Genomic DNA, 18,544 nt, shown 5'->3' on the forward strand with positions numbered 1-18,544 from the left:
GTTTAAATACTGTTGATACTGTTGCTAATTAATCAGGGTTTTACCAAATATTTGTAAATAAGAATTAGTAACTTTAATGGCATATAGATTGGTGTATGTGGTGTTACTGCTTGTACAGTCAAAGAAACCATAATGGAGAAGAGAAGAAAAAAAGAAGTGATGAAGTTATGTTGTACATAGTGTTTGTAAAAATGGGTGTTCGGTTCTGAATTTTTCACTTGTTTCAAAGTGAACAGAATGTGGCAATAAAGTAACACAGAATCACGAAAACACACAAAGGACATTTTCTCTCTGAACTGTAAAGAAGCCATAAATAAATATTTTAACTACCCATAATCCCTCCCTGTGTCGTGGTTCCATTCAGTTTTGTTTTTGTTTTTTTTGTGGCTTTTGCCTTTATTTTATGGAGGGACAGACAGTAGGCTGACAGGAAATGGGGAGAGAGATGGGGGAAGACATGCAGTAAAGGCCGTCGGGATCGGGAGTCGAACCCGCGGCACACTGCCAGACTGGATTACCAGCCAAGGTGCCTGGACCGGCCCAGACAACGTCAGTTTTAAGGCCAAAGGAAAGCAATTCATAATCAAATTTTTTGCTTGTTTAGTTGGTTTATTTTCTAACTCGCACACCACTATACTGTGTGTGTGTGTGTGTGTGTGTGTGTGTGTGTGTGTGTACGGTATAGTATGTTGTTCATGGTTTGACGATTATCGAAAATGGCTTCAAGACTAGTGTAATCGTTGAAGTGCCTTGCACAGGAGGAGGCATGCTTCACACTCGTTGAATACAAATGATCTTAGTCAAGCAGCTGCCCTGCAGAGCATGCTTTCACACGGAATGTTTTTAAACTTTATGGGAATACACCGTGTGGCATCAAGGTGAAATATTCTTATCTGTTGACTGGATGTTTTTCTTCTCTTATTTGTTTTCCGTCTCTCATCTCAAAAGGAAAATGTCCCGGCCCCCACCATCGTCATACTACAGTACACTACATGTACTGTATATAACAGGACAACAAAGTATTGAACTTGCTGCTTTCCCTCCTTTCAGGACAGGTGAACAGTAACTATAACTTCTAACATAAACCTTTTAATGTCTCCTTGTTGGTGCTGTACTGTAGGCAGTGTTGTTTTAGTATTTAGTCTTCAATAGTTTTCATTTAGTTTTAGTCACAATTTAGTCACCTGGAATGTCTTAGTGTTAGTCTAGTTTTAGTCGACTAAATATGATATTTTAGTCGACTAAATCTACAGTTGATTTAATCGACTAAAATGTGTTTTGGCGGGCCTTGGTGCCGTTGTAATGACTGATTTTACGCTTGCTGAAAATAGCCGACCTATGTGCTGTGACGCATTGTGAGCTTGTAGATCTGCAATTTTCAGCATGCAACCAAGTGTAAAATGACTTATACTGGATCTCTTGTCCACTAGTTTTTTATTTATTTGTTAACGAAATTGTCAGTATATTTAGTCTTAGTTTTAGTCATCATGGCTTAGTTTCATCATTTAGTTTCCATTTAGTTTTCATCAGTGAAAAAAGGTAGTCGACAGACATTTTTGTCTTAGTTTTAGTCGACAAAAACAACACTGACTGTAGGTGAAATAATGTGTTGTTGGTCATTTATGGTATTGCTGCAGGATATTGGTTAACGTCATGGCTGTGTTGAAGTGCATGCTGGGACTTGTGGTTCTGCTTGTAGTCTCCACCTGGGCCCAAGAAGAGGTGAGTGTGGCTTTAATGCAGTGGTGGAAAAACTGCTCAAATGTTTAACTTTACTTAAAGTAAAAGTATCAATACTGTAATATCCATTACAAGTAAATGTCTGGAATTCAAAATGTACGTAAAGTACCAAATACCAATACCTCAAAATTGTACAACAACAAAGAGAGTTAACCAGGAGCTCAATGGAGGTGCAATAAAAGTAAAAAATAAAGTGGACTGGTGCTACAAAGATCCATGGGACTGGAATACTAGAAATAAAGGAGGCGATCCAGCTTCAAAATTGTACTTAAGTACAGTAGGCTACTTACTTTAGGTACATGTACTACTACTTAGTTACTTTCCACCACTGGCATATAGTGCTACAACTAATTATTCATTTCATAATTGTTTAGCCACTTTAAGCCCTGTTTTATACTTTCACACATTAAAAAAAAATAGTACAGTACAGTATGGAGTAGGGATGCCTGTGTGACAGTGGATAATTATTAATATACACCTCAATTCAATCCAGACCTCCCAAAACAAACTGGTCAGGCTCCTACTTGGCCTCACCCCCCGAACCCACCTCACCCCTGCCCACTTTGACAGGCTGGGATGGCTTAGGGTCGACGACAGAGTACAGCATCTGGAAATGGGTCTGGTCCACAAGATTCGATACACCACCAAGATACCCATGTACCTGTCTAAATACTTCCTTAATGTAAACGAAGTCCACACCCACAACACCAGAGGGAGTGCAACAAACCATGTACAACCCAGATTCGGCACAAACAAGGGACTAAATTATTTTCGCTCCTATGCCACCAAAATGTGGAACGCCCTACCAACAGTCATTAAGACATGTGAATCCCTTGACTCCTTCAAAACCGCTCTCAAAGGGCACCTATACGGATGGCTGCAATTCGAAACTGGCCTCTGTAAAACCTCTTTGTTATTCTAGGATTCCATCTAAATAGATGCCGTTCAAACTAGTTGCTTGTTTATGTATTCTAACTGACCTATTTGTTTCCTTATGCATCTACTATGACATCTGATGAACTCCCACTCATGTAAGTTCAAGTGTTTTTTTCCTCCCATATAAATACTTGGTGTAGCACATTGTAACGGGGATAGACTCCATCTCCCAGGGGTCTATACTAGGGCATTGTAACGGGGACAGACTCCATCTCCCAGGGGTCTATAGGGCATTGTAACGGGGATAGACTCCATCTCCCAGGGGTCTATAGTGCATTGTAACGGGGACAGAATCCATCTTCCAGGGGTCTATAGTGCATTGTAACGGGGACAGACTCCATCTCCCAGGGGTCTATAGGGCATTGTAACGGGGACAGACTCCATCTCCCAGGGGTCTATAGGGCATTGTAACGGGGATAGACTCCATCTCCCAGGGGTCTATAGCGCATTTTAATGGGGAAAGACTCCATCTCCCAGGGGTCTATAGTGCATTGTAACGGGGACAGACAACTTTTTAAATACAGATTACTGAATTAAATGAAATGCACCATACCATAATTATGCAATTACAAAACCACAAAAACACTGCTTATTATAGTATACAATACATAATCTATATTAAAGATTATATCATGTATAATTCTTTGTAGGTCCCAAGGGGTTGACTGTCTCTGAGCGGATTGAGAGAGCCAACAGGAATATTGGTAAAGACATTTTACATTTTACTGGATTTTTCTATCCAGGTCAGATTAATTATTTTCACTCGGAATCACATCTCAAATGCAGTTTTAGATTCTTGTCTATATGTGTGTGAGTGCATCCCTTTGGATCAAAATGCCTGTGCTGTTTGCATTTTTCTTTTGTGTAATAAAATATTCAATCAATATAATGCCAATCTAAGCATCAGAACAGAAATCACTAGCATGTCTAAAGCTACTCATGTAGAATGCTCTTGTGATGTTCTGTGCCAGTCCGCGGTCCTGGTGATCCATATCTGTTTTTCTGTGCCAGTCCGCGGTCCTGGTGATCCATATCTGTTTTTCTGTGCCAGTCCGCGGTCCTGGTGATCCATATCTGTTTTTCTGGTCCAGTCCACGGTCCTGGTGACCCATATCTGTTTTTCTGTGCCAGTCCACGGTCCTGGTGATCCATATCTGTTTTTCTGGTCCAGTCCACGGTCCTGGTGATCCACATCTGTTTTTCTTTGTCAGTCCGCGGTCCTGGTGATCCATATCTGTTTTTCTGGTCCAGTCCACGGTCCTGGTGATCCATATGTTTTTCTGTGCCAGTCCGCGGTCCTGGTGATCCATATCTGTTTTTCTGTGTCAGTCCGCGGTCCTGGTGATCCATATCTGGAGGATGACGTGGCCTACGCCTCTGAGGCCGAGAGGAACGCTGATCCGTGCACGTCCAGAGGCTGCATGTGGCCCAAGTCCGCTGACGGCAAAGTCTATGTGCCCTACGTCGTTTCTAGACTGTTCTGTAAGTATAGGTCTATGTGCCCTACGTCGTTTCTAGACTGTTCTGTAAGTATAGGTCTATGTGCCCTACGTCGTTTCTAGTCTGTTCTGTAAGTATAGGTCTATGTGCCCTACGTCGTTTCTAGACTGTTCTGTAAGTATAGGTCTATGTGCCCTACGTCGTTTCTAGTCTGTTCTGTAAGTATAGGTCTATGTGCCCTACGTCGTTTCTAGACTGTTCTGTAAGTATAGGTCTATGTGCCCTACGTCGTTTCTAGTCTGTTCTGTAAGTATAGGTCTATGTGCCCTACGTCGTTTCTAGACTGTTCTGTAAGTATAGGTCTATGTGCCCTACGTCGTTTCTAGTCTGTTCTGTAAGTATAGGTCTATGTGCCCTACGTCGTTTCTAGACTGTTCTGTAAGTATAGGTCTATGTGCCCTACGTCGTTTCTAGTCTGTTCTGTAAGTATAGGTCTATGTGCCCTATGTCGTTTCTAGACTGTTCTGTAAGTATAGGTCTATGTGCCCTACGTCGTTTCTAGACTGTTCTGTAAGTATAGGTCTATGTGCCCTACGTCGTTTCTAGTCTGTTCTGTAAGTATAGGTCTATGTGCCCTACGTCGTTTCTAGACTGTTCTGTAAGTATAGGTCTATGTGCCCTACGTCGTTTCTAGTCTGTTCTGTAAGTATAGGTCTATGTGCCCTACGTCGTTTCTAGTCTGTTCTGTAAGTATAGGTCTATGTGCCCTACGTCGTTTCTAGTCTGTTCTGTAAGTATAGGTCTATGTGACCTACGTCGTTTATAGTCTGTTCTGTAAGTATAGGTCTATGTGCCCTACGTCGTTTCTAGTCTGTTCTGTAAGTATAGGTCTATGTGCCCTACGTCGTTTCTAGTCTGTTCTGTAAGTATAGGTCTATGTGACCTACGTCGTTTATAGTCTGTTCTGTAAGTATAGGTCTATGTGCCCTACGTCGTTTCTAGTCTGTTCTGTAAGTATAGGTCTATGTGCCCTACGTCGTTTCTAGTCTGTTCTGTAAGTATAGGTCTATGTGCCCTACGTCGTTTCTAGACTGTTCTGTAAGTATAGGTCTATGTGCCCTACGTCGTTTCTAGTCTGTTCTGTAAGTATAGGTCTATGTGCCCTACGTCGTTTCTAGTCTGTTCTGTAAGTATAGGTCTATGTACCCTACGTCGTTTCTAGTCTGTTCTGTAAGTATAGGTCTATGTGCCCTACGTCGTTTCTAGTCTGTTCTGTAAGTATAGGTCTATGTGCCCTACGTCGTTTCTAGTCTGTTCTGTAAGTATAGGTCTATGTGCCCTACGTCGTTTCTAGACTGTTCTGTAAGTATAGGTCTATGTGCCCTACGTCGTTTCTAGTCTGTTCTGTAAGTATAGGTCTATGTACCCTACGTCGTTTCTAGTCTGTTCTGTAAGTATAGGTCTATGTGCCCTACGTCGTTTCTAGTCTGTTCTGTAAGTATAGGTCTATGTGCCCTACGTCGTTTCTAGTCTGTTCTGTAAGTATAGGTCTATGTGCCCTACGTCGTTTCTAGTCTGTTCTGTAAGTATAGGTCTATGTACCCTACGTCGTTTCTAGTCGTTTCTGTAAGTATAGGTCTATGTGTCTTACTGTACGTCGTTTCTAGTCTGTTCTGTAGTCGGTTCATGCATTTTAATGCAGTGATTCTAAAAAATATATATCTGCTGTCGGGAGGAAACCTCTTTACTTAAACAAATTTTACATTTTTCAGAAATTGAAGAAAACCTTATATTTTTGGCACAAAACAATACTGCCCCATCAAAGTTGGTATTGTGACTTTGTATATTATCAGATACTTGCATGTGTCATTATATTATCACCACTTTACCCGAATAAAGCTCAAGTGGAGTTAGGTGGTTTTCTCTGTCAAGATAGTTCTTATCAATGACATAAAAAACCTCCTAACTCCACTGACAAAGGATCTCAATTATTATATTACATACAGATTATTATATATTATATAATAATCTTTTCAAGGACCGCCATTCTGTGTTCATTTCAGCCATTAAGACCTGCAACACATCTGTGTCACTTTAGCGTTTAACCACTTTAAGTCTTTAAACCATTATTTTAAACTTTATCTATTGAAAAATAGCAGATATACAAGCTCGGCACAGAGTTTGCAGATCTGTTATTTCAGAAAAATCACGAAAATGTGGCGCAAATCTTTGAATATATTATATTCTTTCCCAGCGGACGTTTTTAACTCATATCTGTGCTTCTGGGGGTCCCTCTGGAACAACATATTTTGAGATGGTGGTCGGTGGCCATCGGTATATAATAATAATTCACACCGATGCCACCCAGTGGCCATGTGGCCGATTGCATCTCCAAATTAGTGTTTATTAGTGTCTAAAAGTACCATTCCTTTATACTTGCAGCCGGCCGCGAGGCGTCCATCATCGCACACGGCCTGAGGTCCTTCCACGAGGTCTCCTGCATCCGCTTCGTCAAACGCACCACTCAGAAAGACTATCTGAACATCCAGTCACTCAATGGGTACGTTATTACACCGTTCTAAAATATATCTGAACATCCAATCACTCAATGGGTACGTTATTACACCGTTCTAAAATATATCTGAACATCCAGTCACTCAATGGGTACGTTATTACACCGTTCTAAAATATATCTGAACATCCAGTCACTCAATGGGTACGTTATTACACCGTTCTAAAATCTGTATGAACATCCAATCACTCAATGGGTACGTTATTACACCGTTCTAAAATCTGTATGAACATCCAGTCACTCAATGGGTACGTTATTACACCGTTCTAAAATATATCTGAACATCCAGTCACTCAATGGGTACGTTATTACAGTTCTAATACTGTCTGAACATCCAGTCACTCAATGGGTACGTTATTACAGTTATAAAACTGTCTGAACATCCAGTCACTCAATGGGTACGTTATTACACCGTTCTAATATATATCTGAACATCCAGTCACTCAATGGGTACGTTATTACACCGTTCTAATACTGTCTGAACATCCAGTCACACAATGGTAAATCTGTATGAACATCCAGTCACTCAATGGGTACGTTATTACACCATTCTAAAACTGTATGAACATCCAGTCACTCAATGGGTACGTTATTACACCGTTCTAAAAACTGTATGAACAATTTGAACATCCAGTCACTCAATGGGTACGTTATTACATAGTTCTAAAATCTGTCTGACCAACCAGTCATTAGACATGATTTCCATGTATTTACAAATGCCATACATTAACCTAAAGTATTCATGTTAAGCTGAGCAACTGTGTTCCGTGAAATATTGACCATGCTGGTGGGAAATAGTTGGAATGGTGCACATCTGTCTTGACTCGTTCTAATGTCCCAGATGCTGGTCTTGGATCGGTCGCTATGGCGACGCCCAGGACCTGTCCCTGGACCGGTCAGGGTGCGTCTACCACGACACGGTGCAGCACGAGCTGCTCCACGCGCTGGGCTTCCACCACGAGCAGAAACGGGACGACCGCGACCAGTACATGCGTGTTCTCTTTGAGAACGTGGATCCAGGTATGGATGGGCCTGTGTGAAGTTACCTGTGTACAGTACAGGGAGAGTACAGTGTCCATGTCGACTGTCGTACATGCACACAGCACGCACGCAGGCACGCACACACATGCACACACACGCACAATGTATTGCAAGAATGATGTAGATGCCCGCTGTCATAGAACGTTGCAGTCCCGTCCCCTTTCAGAACAGCGAGGGCACCAGAAGAGAATTCCCCATTCATTTTCCCATAGACGTTTCAAAAAGTATTTATTTAAAGACAAAGACGGACAAAGCTAACTCGGATGATGACAAATCATCTTGACAATAAACACTTTTTTTTGGGGCCAGACAAATAATTAGAAAGAAGACATTTTTTTTAAATTAAAGTGTTGTACACTTTTTTCTTCTTTCTAATTATTTGTTCGGCCCAAAAAAACTTTGTTTATTGTCATGATTTGCACTGCGTAAAAAGAGGAGTTAACCCCTTTTGGTGTTAGCATTATGCTATGCTTTAGCTATTGAAAAATAGCAGATCTACAAGCTCATAGCGCGCCACTATGAGCTTGTAGATCTGCAATTTTTGAAAAATAGAACGTCTGACATAAAAACATAGCTTTTTCAGAAAACTGTCAGGATTTAGAAGACAATTTTAGAATCTGATCTCAGGTCAAAATGGATTAATACAATGTTATTTCTGTCTGATTTGTTTTCAGAACACGCGCACAACTTTGACATGATCCACACTCTGACCCAGGGCACTCCCTACGACTACGGCTCTGTTATGCAATACAGCAAGTAGGTTATAAAAGGGCTATGCTTTACTTCGATGTGCCTACTTACTGTACTTACTGTACTAAAAAAGTGAGATTTGTCTCTGGAAACAACTACGATGTAAATGTCATAAGTCCTGTAAATGATATGATGAGGTTGAATTTATTCACTGACTCCTAGTTGCATAAGAAAGTATTAATCATGCATTCGTTTGAAATACATTTTCTGTGTACAGGAGTACATTCAATTTGTATTTCCTTCATATAGACACCAGTCTTGTCAAACATTGGTTTCAGCAAATAAGACATTTTTGACATTTTGTTTCCAAATACTAGACATACAAGGATGACATCCTGTCATTCTCTTGTAGCCTATTATTTATTTCTCAATCTCACCACGGAGTAACCTGCGTCTCGGAGGACAGTCAAGGCGGGCAGTGTCAGTAGACCAATCACAGACAGGCGGGGCGTTACCTGCCATGCCTATGCTCGGACACAAACGAGATTCACGCATACGGCAGGGCATAATATATGGAACATAGCCTACTGTGAAGTTGTTCACAGGAAGTTCACCTATAACTTACCGGGAAAACATGCACTCTTTGTTTGCTTTCTTTTGCACTCTCTTTTATTCTAAGCCAAACAAAGATACGTTTTACTCTCATTTACCATTTCCTGTACACAAGATGTAATAACAATAAAGTCCAACCGTGAACCTTTTAGTACAATGTGTGGTTTCCAGGTACGCCTTCTCTGGTAACGGTCACCCCACCCTGGAGGCCTACCCCGACCCCACCGTAGAGTTTGGCACCGCCACCGAGATGAGCCGCGGTGACCTCCTCAGACTCAACAGGCTGTACTGCTGAGTGATAAACACACAACCTGCTGTAAGAAAAGAAAATACAGGTCAGCACTTTCACCATGTTGTCCCTATGTTGGGGCATGCCAATAATAGGAAACATTAGGCAAAATAATTAGAAGCTCTACAAGCTTTGTGGAGCTTGTATATCGGCTATTTTCAAATAGCCAAAGTGCAGACTTTAATAAAAAATCACACCCGTGTGAACTGAGTGGTGCAACTCCCCTCTCTCTCTCTCTCTCCCCCCCCCCCCTCCTCTATCTCTCTCTCTCATTAGCAGGCAACAGTACAGCACTATCTCTCTCTCTGTTTCTGGCACAACAGCGCTATATTGGTACTAAGTAATAGTCATACTCGTGCTCATTAACGTCACATACATAGGCGGACACATACATAGGCAGACACGGACATTGCTGTTCCTTGGAGTGGTTGCACCACTCAAATATATATTGGCCTGAATAAACCTTATTTCAATAAGTGAATTAACCTTTGATTTCTGTTTCAAACAGGAGACGGAGATGCGGAGAGAGTGACAGTGGTGTGAATAGTTGTACCGGTTTGATTCCAGGTGGAACCTCGTGCTGCTGCATGACAAGCAGCCCTCAATTTAATCACACTTTCCTGTCTAAATGAAATAAAATGTAAAAATAACATTTAAAAAAACAGAATGTTTCTCAATAATGTCTTCATCATTAAATCTGCATCACACTATATATTTTATTATTTTAATATTTATTATTTTATTAAAGACCTTTGGTTCCTAAAAGTCCATGATATGGCCTGTATGGCAATACTGTCTGACTGTACAATGTCAAGAGGTGGATATTCATAATAATGCTCTGCAGTGTAAATGTAAGTGTGACAGTGTAACATTTACACAGTGTCAATATTGTAACTTAAGGAGAATTGCTTTTTTTCCGAAGTCTCCTGAACACAGTATTTTGCGTTGAACTAATTTGTTTATAAATCCATGTCGTTACACCACATCTCCACTAGTTAAAGAGTGCTGGGTTGCGCAGATAGCAGATCTACAAGCACATAGCGAGCCACTCGGTGACGCGCTATGATGAGCTTGTAGGTCTGCTATTTTAAAAGAATCGTAAAAATGCAGCACAAATCTTTGAATATATATTCTTTCAGAGCAAACGTTTTTCTAAAATGGTCAGTCTAAAATGGGTTAAATTAACATTGATTTCACAATGTAAATTGGGGGTCCCAGAGACAGAAATGCTGTTAAATGGGCGTCCGACGTCCGTATAGCTTAATGCAATGTCAAACTGGGGGTCCTTGAAATGAAAACAGTTGAGAATCACTGCTAGAGCGGTACAGATGGGGGTCCGCAGGCTGATAAATATCAATTTGGGGGTCCTTGACATGAAGAAGTTTGTTTGCGAAACAACGGTCTACTCTAAATGTTGATAAAAATACATTTATTCTATTGCATCGGAACGACGTACATGTGTGCATCTCAGAATGAACATTCTGTCTTCCCTAACTCGTAGGAGTGACACACTGTCCAGCAGCCCTACTGTATACCCACGCAGCGGCACACACACATGTTCCAGAGATTAGATATACTGTAGCTGGTTTCACCTGCAGATGATGGGAAGAGGCAACGTGGCTTCAAGGTGAACTGTTCTTACAGTATCAACAACATATTTCCATGCTTCCATGCATGACGCCAGCATACTCAACTCAACTCAAACTGTATTTATATAGCACATACTGTATCACAACGATCAATGGTCGACCAAAGTGCTGTACAGGTATAAAAATAGAAAAGACAGAACAGTACATAACAAAAGTGCAACAATATGTAGGAACAGAGAGACAAAATAACAATTACATAATCAGGCACTGTCGAAGGCCACAGAGAAAAAGTGAGTCTTCAATAGGGACTTAAAAACCTCTAATGAGGTGGCAGAACGAATGTGGAGGGGCAGGCTGTTCCAGAGTCTAGGGCCGGCCTCTCATCTTGTATTTGGTTTTGGGGTTGGTCAGCAGTAGCTTGTCACCTGAGGGGTCTGGGCGGAACATAAGGGTCAATGAGTTCTGACAGGTACAGGGGGGCCAGCCCATTCAGGCATAGTCTTTTTTTTGTGGCTTTTGTGCCTTTATTGATAGTTACAGTGAAGACAGACAGGAGGGAGGGAGAGAGGAGGAGAGACATGCAGCAAAGGTTGACATGAGCGGGACCTGTCTATATGCGTCATGATATGCCTGGACCACTAGGCCAGCGGGCGCCCCTCCAAGCATAGTCTTTATAAAGCCACCTTTATCTCCGTACCTTTCTGGTGTTAGCTTTGGGGACTGATTGAGTGAGTCACACATTTTCTGACCTCTGACGAGTCTTTCATGTTTAATATTTACTTCATCATCATGGGGCACATTCTGCTTATATTTTCATACTTGAACACCATGTCACATTGATTTGAAAATACAATTTCTAACCCTGCAGGTTGTTAGGTGGACATCATGGCTGTTTTGAGGATAACGCTGGGCCTTCTGGCCGTGATGGTGGTTTTCACCATGGCAGAGGAAAACCGGGTAAGTATTTCATCCTCTCTCTGGCTAGATGCTGATCCTTCTCCATTGCTTTGCATTATTAATGAAAGGCTATCTCGTTAAGGGAATAAGGCACGTTTTGATGTATATTTGTCTTTGCAAACATAATATCCTTCTGTCTTAGCACTTGCCTTTTTGCATGCTGTGCTTATGTTAGGTCAGGTCAATACGTTGTTTTAATTTAAATCCTCTCTAAATTTGAAGCAAATTCTTTCCGTTCAGAGAGAATAATAATAAATTATTTTTGTTTCTCTCTTTTTTTTAGGATATTAAGTCTGCCTCTGAACGAATTGAGGAAGCCAACCGTAACATAGGTGAGACGGTCTTCATGTCATTTTCTGAGCAGAACCAATGAGATGCAGTCGGTAAGAAATTCGTGAGCTATTTTAATGACAGCAATTAGATTGATTGGCCCATATCAGAAAAGCTGTAGAAGCTCATTCTTACACTTAACGTCTAATATGAAATCTCCTGAATTAGACCTGATTACCAGTGGTGGAAAGTAACTAAGTGCATTTACTTAAGTACTGTACTTGCAGTAAGTACAATTTTGAGGTATTTGTACTTTACTTGAGTATTTCCAATTCCAGTACTTTTACTTGTACTCCACTACACCTCAAAGGCAAATATTGTATTTTTACTCCACTACAATTATTTGACAACTTTAGCTACTATAGTTGTATTATTATTACAAAACATACATTAACCACTTCAGCCATTTGAAAATATCCGATCTACAAGCTCACAATGTGTGGCGAGCTTGCATATTGTGAGATTGTAGCTCTGCTATATACAAAAGATTATTATATAGCTTTGAAAACTTTAAATTGGACATTGTATTTTAACTTACGTACATTTTCCACCACTGGTCAATATCAGAAAAGCTGTAGAAGCTTAGACTTAAGGTCTAATTATGAAATCTCCTAAATGATGATGGCATGGATCTCAGCGTATTGTCTGTGTATGTATTGTGTGCAGAGCGTTCTGTCGGCGGACCCCGGGTGGTGGACGACATCGCCTATGCTGACTCTGAGAACAAGAACGCTGATCAGTGCACCTCCGGCTCCTGCAAGTGGGACAAATCCAGCGACGGCTTGGTCTACATACCCTATGTCATCGCCAACGGCCACTACAGTAAGCAGCCCTCCATTCTAAACTTCACTTTTATATGCATTATTAGTCCCTATGTCATCGACAACCACTACAGTAAGCAGCCCTCCATTCTAAACTTCAGTTTTATATGCATTATTAGTCCCTATGTCATCGACAACCACTACAGTAAGCAACCCTCCATTCTAAACTTCAGTTCTATATGCATTATTAGTCCCTATGTCATCGCCAACCACTACAGTAAGCAACCAGTGTTGTTTTTGGCAGCAAATTTAGATTTTAGTCTCTTGAATAGTTATCATTTAGTTTTAGTCACATTTTAGTCACCTGGAATGTCTTAGTGCAACTGCTAAAAGATATTTTGTCGGGCTAATTGATGCCGTCGTAATGACTGATTTTACACTTGCTGAAAAATTCTGTAAATTCCAAAAATATTAAATTTTTATTTTAGATCGGCTATTGTAGATCAGCTATTTTCAGCATGCAACCAAGTGTAAAATGACTTCTACTGGATCTCTTGTCCACTAGTCCCTTCCTAACATTTTAGTCTAGTTTTTCTTTGTTGACGAAATTGTCAATATATTTAGTCTTATGTTTTAGTCATCATAGCTTTAGTTTTCATTTAGTTTTCGTCAGTAGAAAAAGGTAGTCGACGAATATTTTTCGTTTTAGTCGACGAAAACAACACCGGTTAGCAACCCTCCATTCTAAACCTCAGTTTTATATCGTTGCTATCGGGAGGAAACCTCATAACTCAATTTTGAGGTTTTTGATATATTTTCTATTGCCTAAATCAGTGCTACCTTTTGCGTCTGTGTGTTGTTTCAAACTCAGAATGAAGTGTACAAATGAAACCAAATGGACCCTGCATTGCATATATCCTTCCAGGCTCTCGGGAGCTGTCCGTTATCGAGCGTGGTCTGCAGTCTTTCCACAGCATGTCCTGCATCCGCTTCATTCGCCGTACGTCGCACAGAGACTTCCTCCACATCCAGTCCCTCGAAGGGTAATTCATTCATTCATTCATTCAAACCTTTATTTATTCATTCATTCATTCATTCAAACCTTCATTAATTCATTCAAACCTTTATTTATTCATTCATTCAAACATTCATTCATTCATTCATTCAAACCTTTGACATTGAGGTTCCCTCATTTGCAGTGTCATCGAGATACAGTACAACATAATACAACTTTTTCAAAGCAATAAACAAAAAAATACAAAACAGAACAGCAACATTTCCTCTTTTGATTCTAATACATGTTTAAAAATAGTTGCAGACACTTGGGGGTAAGTTTGCAACCAAAGATTTATATTGGCTTTTATGCTGAGTTGCCTTTCCTATACACATGGCAATTCCAACACGATACAAATAAATTATTATACAGTTTATTATACGAGATACTATTCCAACTAGGAATCTACTGTTCCAACTTCCAAACTGTTTAAAAACTCGCTACAAAACGGGTGATTATGATTATGTGTTTCAGTGATGTTAAATGGTTTATTTAATTTAGAGTCAACTAGATTATATTCCTCTGAAATGTATCCGACTTTGGCTCCAAAACTATGGAATGAACTTCCCATTTCAATCAGAACTGCAGAGTGCAGACTCACTCCCAATCTTCCGCCGTATTCATTAAAATCACCTCTTCAGTTCAGACTCCATCTTAGCCCGGAGCATTTGCATTAGCCTCAACGACCTTGCAGGCGAATGCAAAGCTAATCTTATGTCATTTAGATAGCATGTTATGTAGCACGTATAGTGTATACTCATAGTTTCATTGTACATATATTCTACTGTTAGACGGATGTTAGGCTCTTATATTTGATGCATTACCATGTTTTGCTCTTGCTTGCTGAAAGTCGCTCTGGACTAAGACTTAAGAGCGTCTGCTAATTTGTATCTATAGGTGCTACTCGTATGTTGGTCGTCGGTACTATGAGCAGACCCTTTCTCTGAGCCGCCAGGGCTGCATCTACCACAACACGGTGCAGCACGAGCTGCTGCACGCCCTGGGCTTCCATCACGAGCAGTGTCGCAGCGACAGGGACCAGTACATCCGCATCCTCTGGCAAAACATCACTCCAGGTGAGAGTGAATAGTGTCGCAGCGACAGGGACCAGTACATCCGCATCCTCTGGCAAAACATCACTCCAGGTGAGAGTGAATAGTGTCGCAGCGACAGGGACCAGTACATCCGCATCCTCTGGCAAAACATCACTCCAGGTGAGAGTGAATAGTGTCGCAGCGACAGGGACCAGTACATCCGCATCCTCTGGCAAAACATCACTCCAGGTGAGAGTGAATAGTGTCGCAGCGACAGGGACCAGTACATCCGCATCCTCTGGCAAAACATCACTCCAGGTGAGAGTGAATAGTGTCGCAGCGACAGGGACCAGTACATCCGCATCCTCTGGCAAAACATCACTCCAGGTGAGAGTGAATAGTGTCGCAGCGACAGGGACCAGTACATCCGCATCCTCTGGCAAAACATCACTCCAGGTGAGAGTGAATAGTGTCGCAGCGACAGGGACCAGTACATCTGCATCCTCTGGCAAAACATCACTCCAGGTGAGAGTGAATAGGGGTCCATGTGTTGGATTTAATGTGGAAGCCAGCGGGGCCTTCATTGAGTCTGTCGTCTCCTTTGCTGCCATTTGCTGGTATGGTAACATTGGTGCTTTAGAACGGGGTCGTTAAGGGGACTAGCAAGATCGTGGGGGTCAAATTCTGCTGTCTGAGTCATATTATAGGACGTGCATATTATAGCAGGTGCTACAAAAAAGCATAATCAATTAGAGCAGACATAGCTCTCACCCCCTAACCCGGGAATATTAATTCCTGCCTTTCGTCCAATGGTTAAAGACCCCTGTAACCAAAAACAACAGGTACAAAATCTAATTTATACCTACCTCCACTCAGGCCATCAACAAGGGACGCAGGGGCACATAGCTGCTGGTTTCAGGGGTGGGTGGTGAGGATATAGGAGTGCATGCCTTTTGTCCGACGGAGCATTGGTCCGAACGACAACCTACCTCCTCCCTCACCCTAACCCTAACCTCCCCCGGGGCAGACACCTAAACCTAACCGCAACCCTCTCCCGACCCGCAGCGCACCTCGGAGCATTGCTCCTTCGGAGCAATGCTCTGTCGGATGATAGTACGCCTCCCCATTCTCCCAGGATATAGTTGTACACTTTTGGTTCTAGTTGCACTTAAATGTAATAACCTGTATCTTGTGATATTGTTGTTGTTTATGTATGTTTTACTGTGTATACTGTGTTTTTAGACTTGTTATCATCTGCTGTAAAATCAATTGCCCAGCTTGGGACAAGCATGCATGACCCTGACCTTGAGGGCTGGTCAGTGATTCATTCAGAGGAAGAATATTGTTCCATTAATGTCACTTATTATTAATGTCACTTTTCTCTCCAGGTTTGGCGTATGCCTTTGATAAGGAAAACACTCTGAACCAGGGAACTCCATATGACTACAACTCTGTCATGCAGTACCACAAGTTAGTGGAGAAAACTACGTTATTTGAAACCACTGAATTGCAGTTGTGTACAAACAAATAATTAGAAAGAGAGAAAAAAACTCTTCTTTCTAATTATCTGTTCGGCCCAAAAGAATTGTGTTTATTGTCATGAGTTGTCACCATCCGAGTTGGCTTTGTCCGAGGCTTACGGGTCTTTAAATAAATACTTTCTGAAACGGCTATGAGAAAAAATGAATGTGAAATTCTCCTCCGGGCCGCTCCTCGGCGGCTCTATAAGACAAACTATTCAATGTGTTTTATATGACGTGATTTCAGGTATGCCTTCTCCGAAAACGGCCGAACCACCATGGTAGCCACTCCCAACGCCAACCAGGAGTTCGGCACGGCCACTGAGATGAGTCAGAATGACATCACCAGACTCAACAGGCTGTACGGCTGTAACTGAAGAGCCACGTACAGCCTATAGGTACCTCCATACACCCATTTAGACCTGAGGACACGTCTGTGTCGCCTTAGCTTTAACAACTTTAACCATTTTTTTTAGACTTTAGCCGTTGAAAGCAGATAGCAGATCTACAGTACAAGCTCATAGCGCGACACCGAGTGCCGCACTATGAGCTTGTAGATCTGCTATTTTTGAGTATCTGTGAAGTTCTAATTACATTTCTGCTTTTTTCCCAGGTGGTTGAGAGACAATCCAAGGATAAGAGCTACTGTATGATGATGAGGATAAGACCTACTGTAAGGATAAGACCTACTGTATGATGATGAGGATAAGACCTACTGTAAGGATAAGACCTTCTGTATGATGGCAATCGAGATCAGTCAGTCCAGCAAGAGTCATCTGTGTATTCTGCTGAATTAGTCACTCACTGTAATAAAAACAATTCACCACTTAAATGTGTCTTTTGATCTTTCTCGTTGGCATTTGATGATTGATTAAATGGCTTTGATACTAGTATTCAATCGGGATGTTTGCCTGGGGTTTCTTGAACCTTAAATCAGTGCAGGAATGCCCAGGCCAAGAGCTAAGGCCGTGGCAATATTCTGTGTGTGTGTGCGTGAGGTACAAACAGGTACAATGTTCATACAAGGGGTACAGGAATATTCTTTAAGAGGTACAACCAAGAAGGTACAATAATGTGTACTAATGTTAAAGGTAGTAAGAGTAGGCTACTGATGGAGTGACACAGAGCCTTAGATATAGACAGAGTTACGCAAACTGTGTTTTGTTCACTTCTCTCTCCTACATAGACTATTGAGCGTGGGGACAACCAACTGGGCCAAGTCCTGGACCGGAAGTAGGCAGAAATGCATTGAATGATCTTAAATACTTTATTTTATATAAAGTTATATTATATATTATATATGTTTTGTATAGTAATAGTACAACATAAACATTAAAGAGACTTTTGTTACTGTACAATACTTTAAAACAGTTGGCATGTTGCACACATGCTTAAAATAGCTCTTATTTGCGCCACCCTTGTTGAAAACAATGTTTTTGCCAACTCCAGCTTGGCTCAGTTTTTATTTTATTCAAGGTACATTTATTTAAGGTACATTCATTTCTAATAGTGAATGACCAGTTGTGATGCTTATAACTTTATGAAGGTAAAACAGTTCAACACTTTAGAAGAGCATCTTTGCTCATACAACTGCCCCCAGATAAACTACAGTTTAACGAGTGACACGTCAATGACTCTGTGAGGTACTTTTCCTGTTGCACATTCAGCAGTATAGCATCAATGCATCATGGACTGGTTTTCTCTACAATCCTAAAGGGAGATTTCCAAGTGAAATCAGCTGTATTTTGTTCCTATTCGCCAGTACTTTAGGTACAGAGTACAGACAGCCACACGCATCCTCTGGTATACACATGGAATCACAGGCCACTTTTCAGCTGACAAGGGAAGGAGTTTTGCAATGCACTTCATGCACTGATAGGTTCATTCGGGGCGGGGGTCACGAGACATGGCCAAAGCATTTCGGGGGGTCCCCAAATTATTTAAAAATAAGACATGGCCAAAGCATTTCCGGGGGTCCC

General features: G+C 41.3%; 2 protein-coding genes across 2 annotated transcripts; both read left to right on the forward strand.

The window, feature by feature from the left end:
- Positions 1–1,653: 1,653 nt before the first annotated feature.
- On the forward strand, positions 1,654–9,326 carry LOC310858097 (hatching enzyme 1.2-like; the record flags this gene model as incomplete). Its single annotated transcript, XM_083764154.1, has 7 exons — positions 1,654–1,722; positions 3,808–3,859; positions 4,006–4,158; positions 6,559–6,676; positions 7,530–7,708; positions 8,404–8,485; positions 9,203–9,326. 7 exons carry the CDS (start codon positions 1,654–1,656, stop codon positions 9,324–9,326), a joined length of 777 nt encoding a protein of 258 aa, XP_083620280.1.
- Positions 9,327–11,794: 2,468 nt separating this feature from the next.
- LOC310858098 (hatching enzyme 1.2-like) lies at positions 11,795–16,942 on the forward strand (the record flags this gene model as incomplete). The annotated part of the gene is made up of 7 exons (XM_083764155.1): positions 11,795–11,866; positions 12,150–12,198; positions 12,863–13,018; positions 13,883–14,000; positions 14,909–15,087; positions 16,434–16,515; positions 16,813–16,942. The coding sequence occupies 7 exons, from the start codon at positions 11,795–11,797 to the stop codon at positions 16,940–16,942; spliced, it is 786 nt and encodes a 261-aa protein (XP_083620281.1).
- Between the last annotated feature and the right edge of the window lie 1,602 nt (positions 16,943–18,544).

This window comes from Protomyctophum parallelum (assembly GCF_964188405.1).
Source record: "Protomyctophum parallelum genome assembly, chromosome: 4".
Lineage (NCBI taxonomy): Eukaryota > Metazoa > Chordata > Actinopteri > Myctophiformes > Myctophidae > Protomyctophum > Protomyctophum parallelum.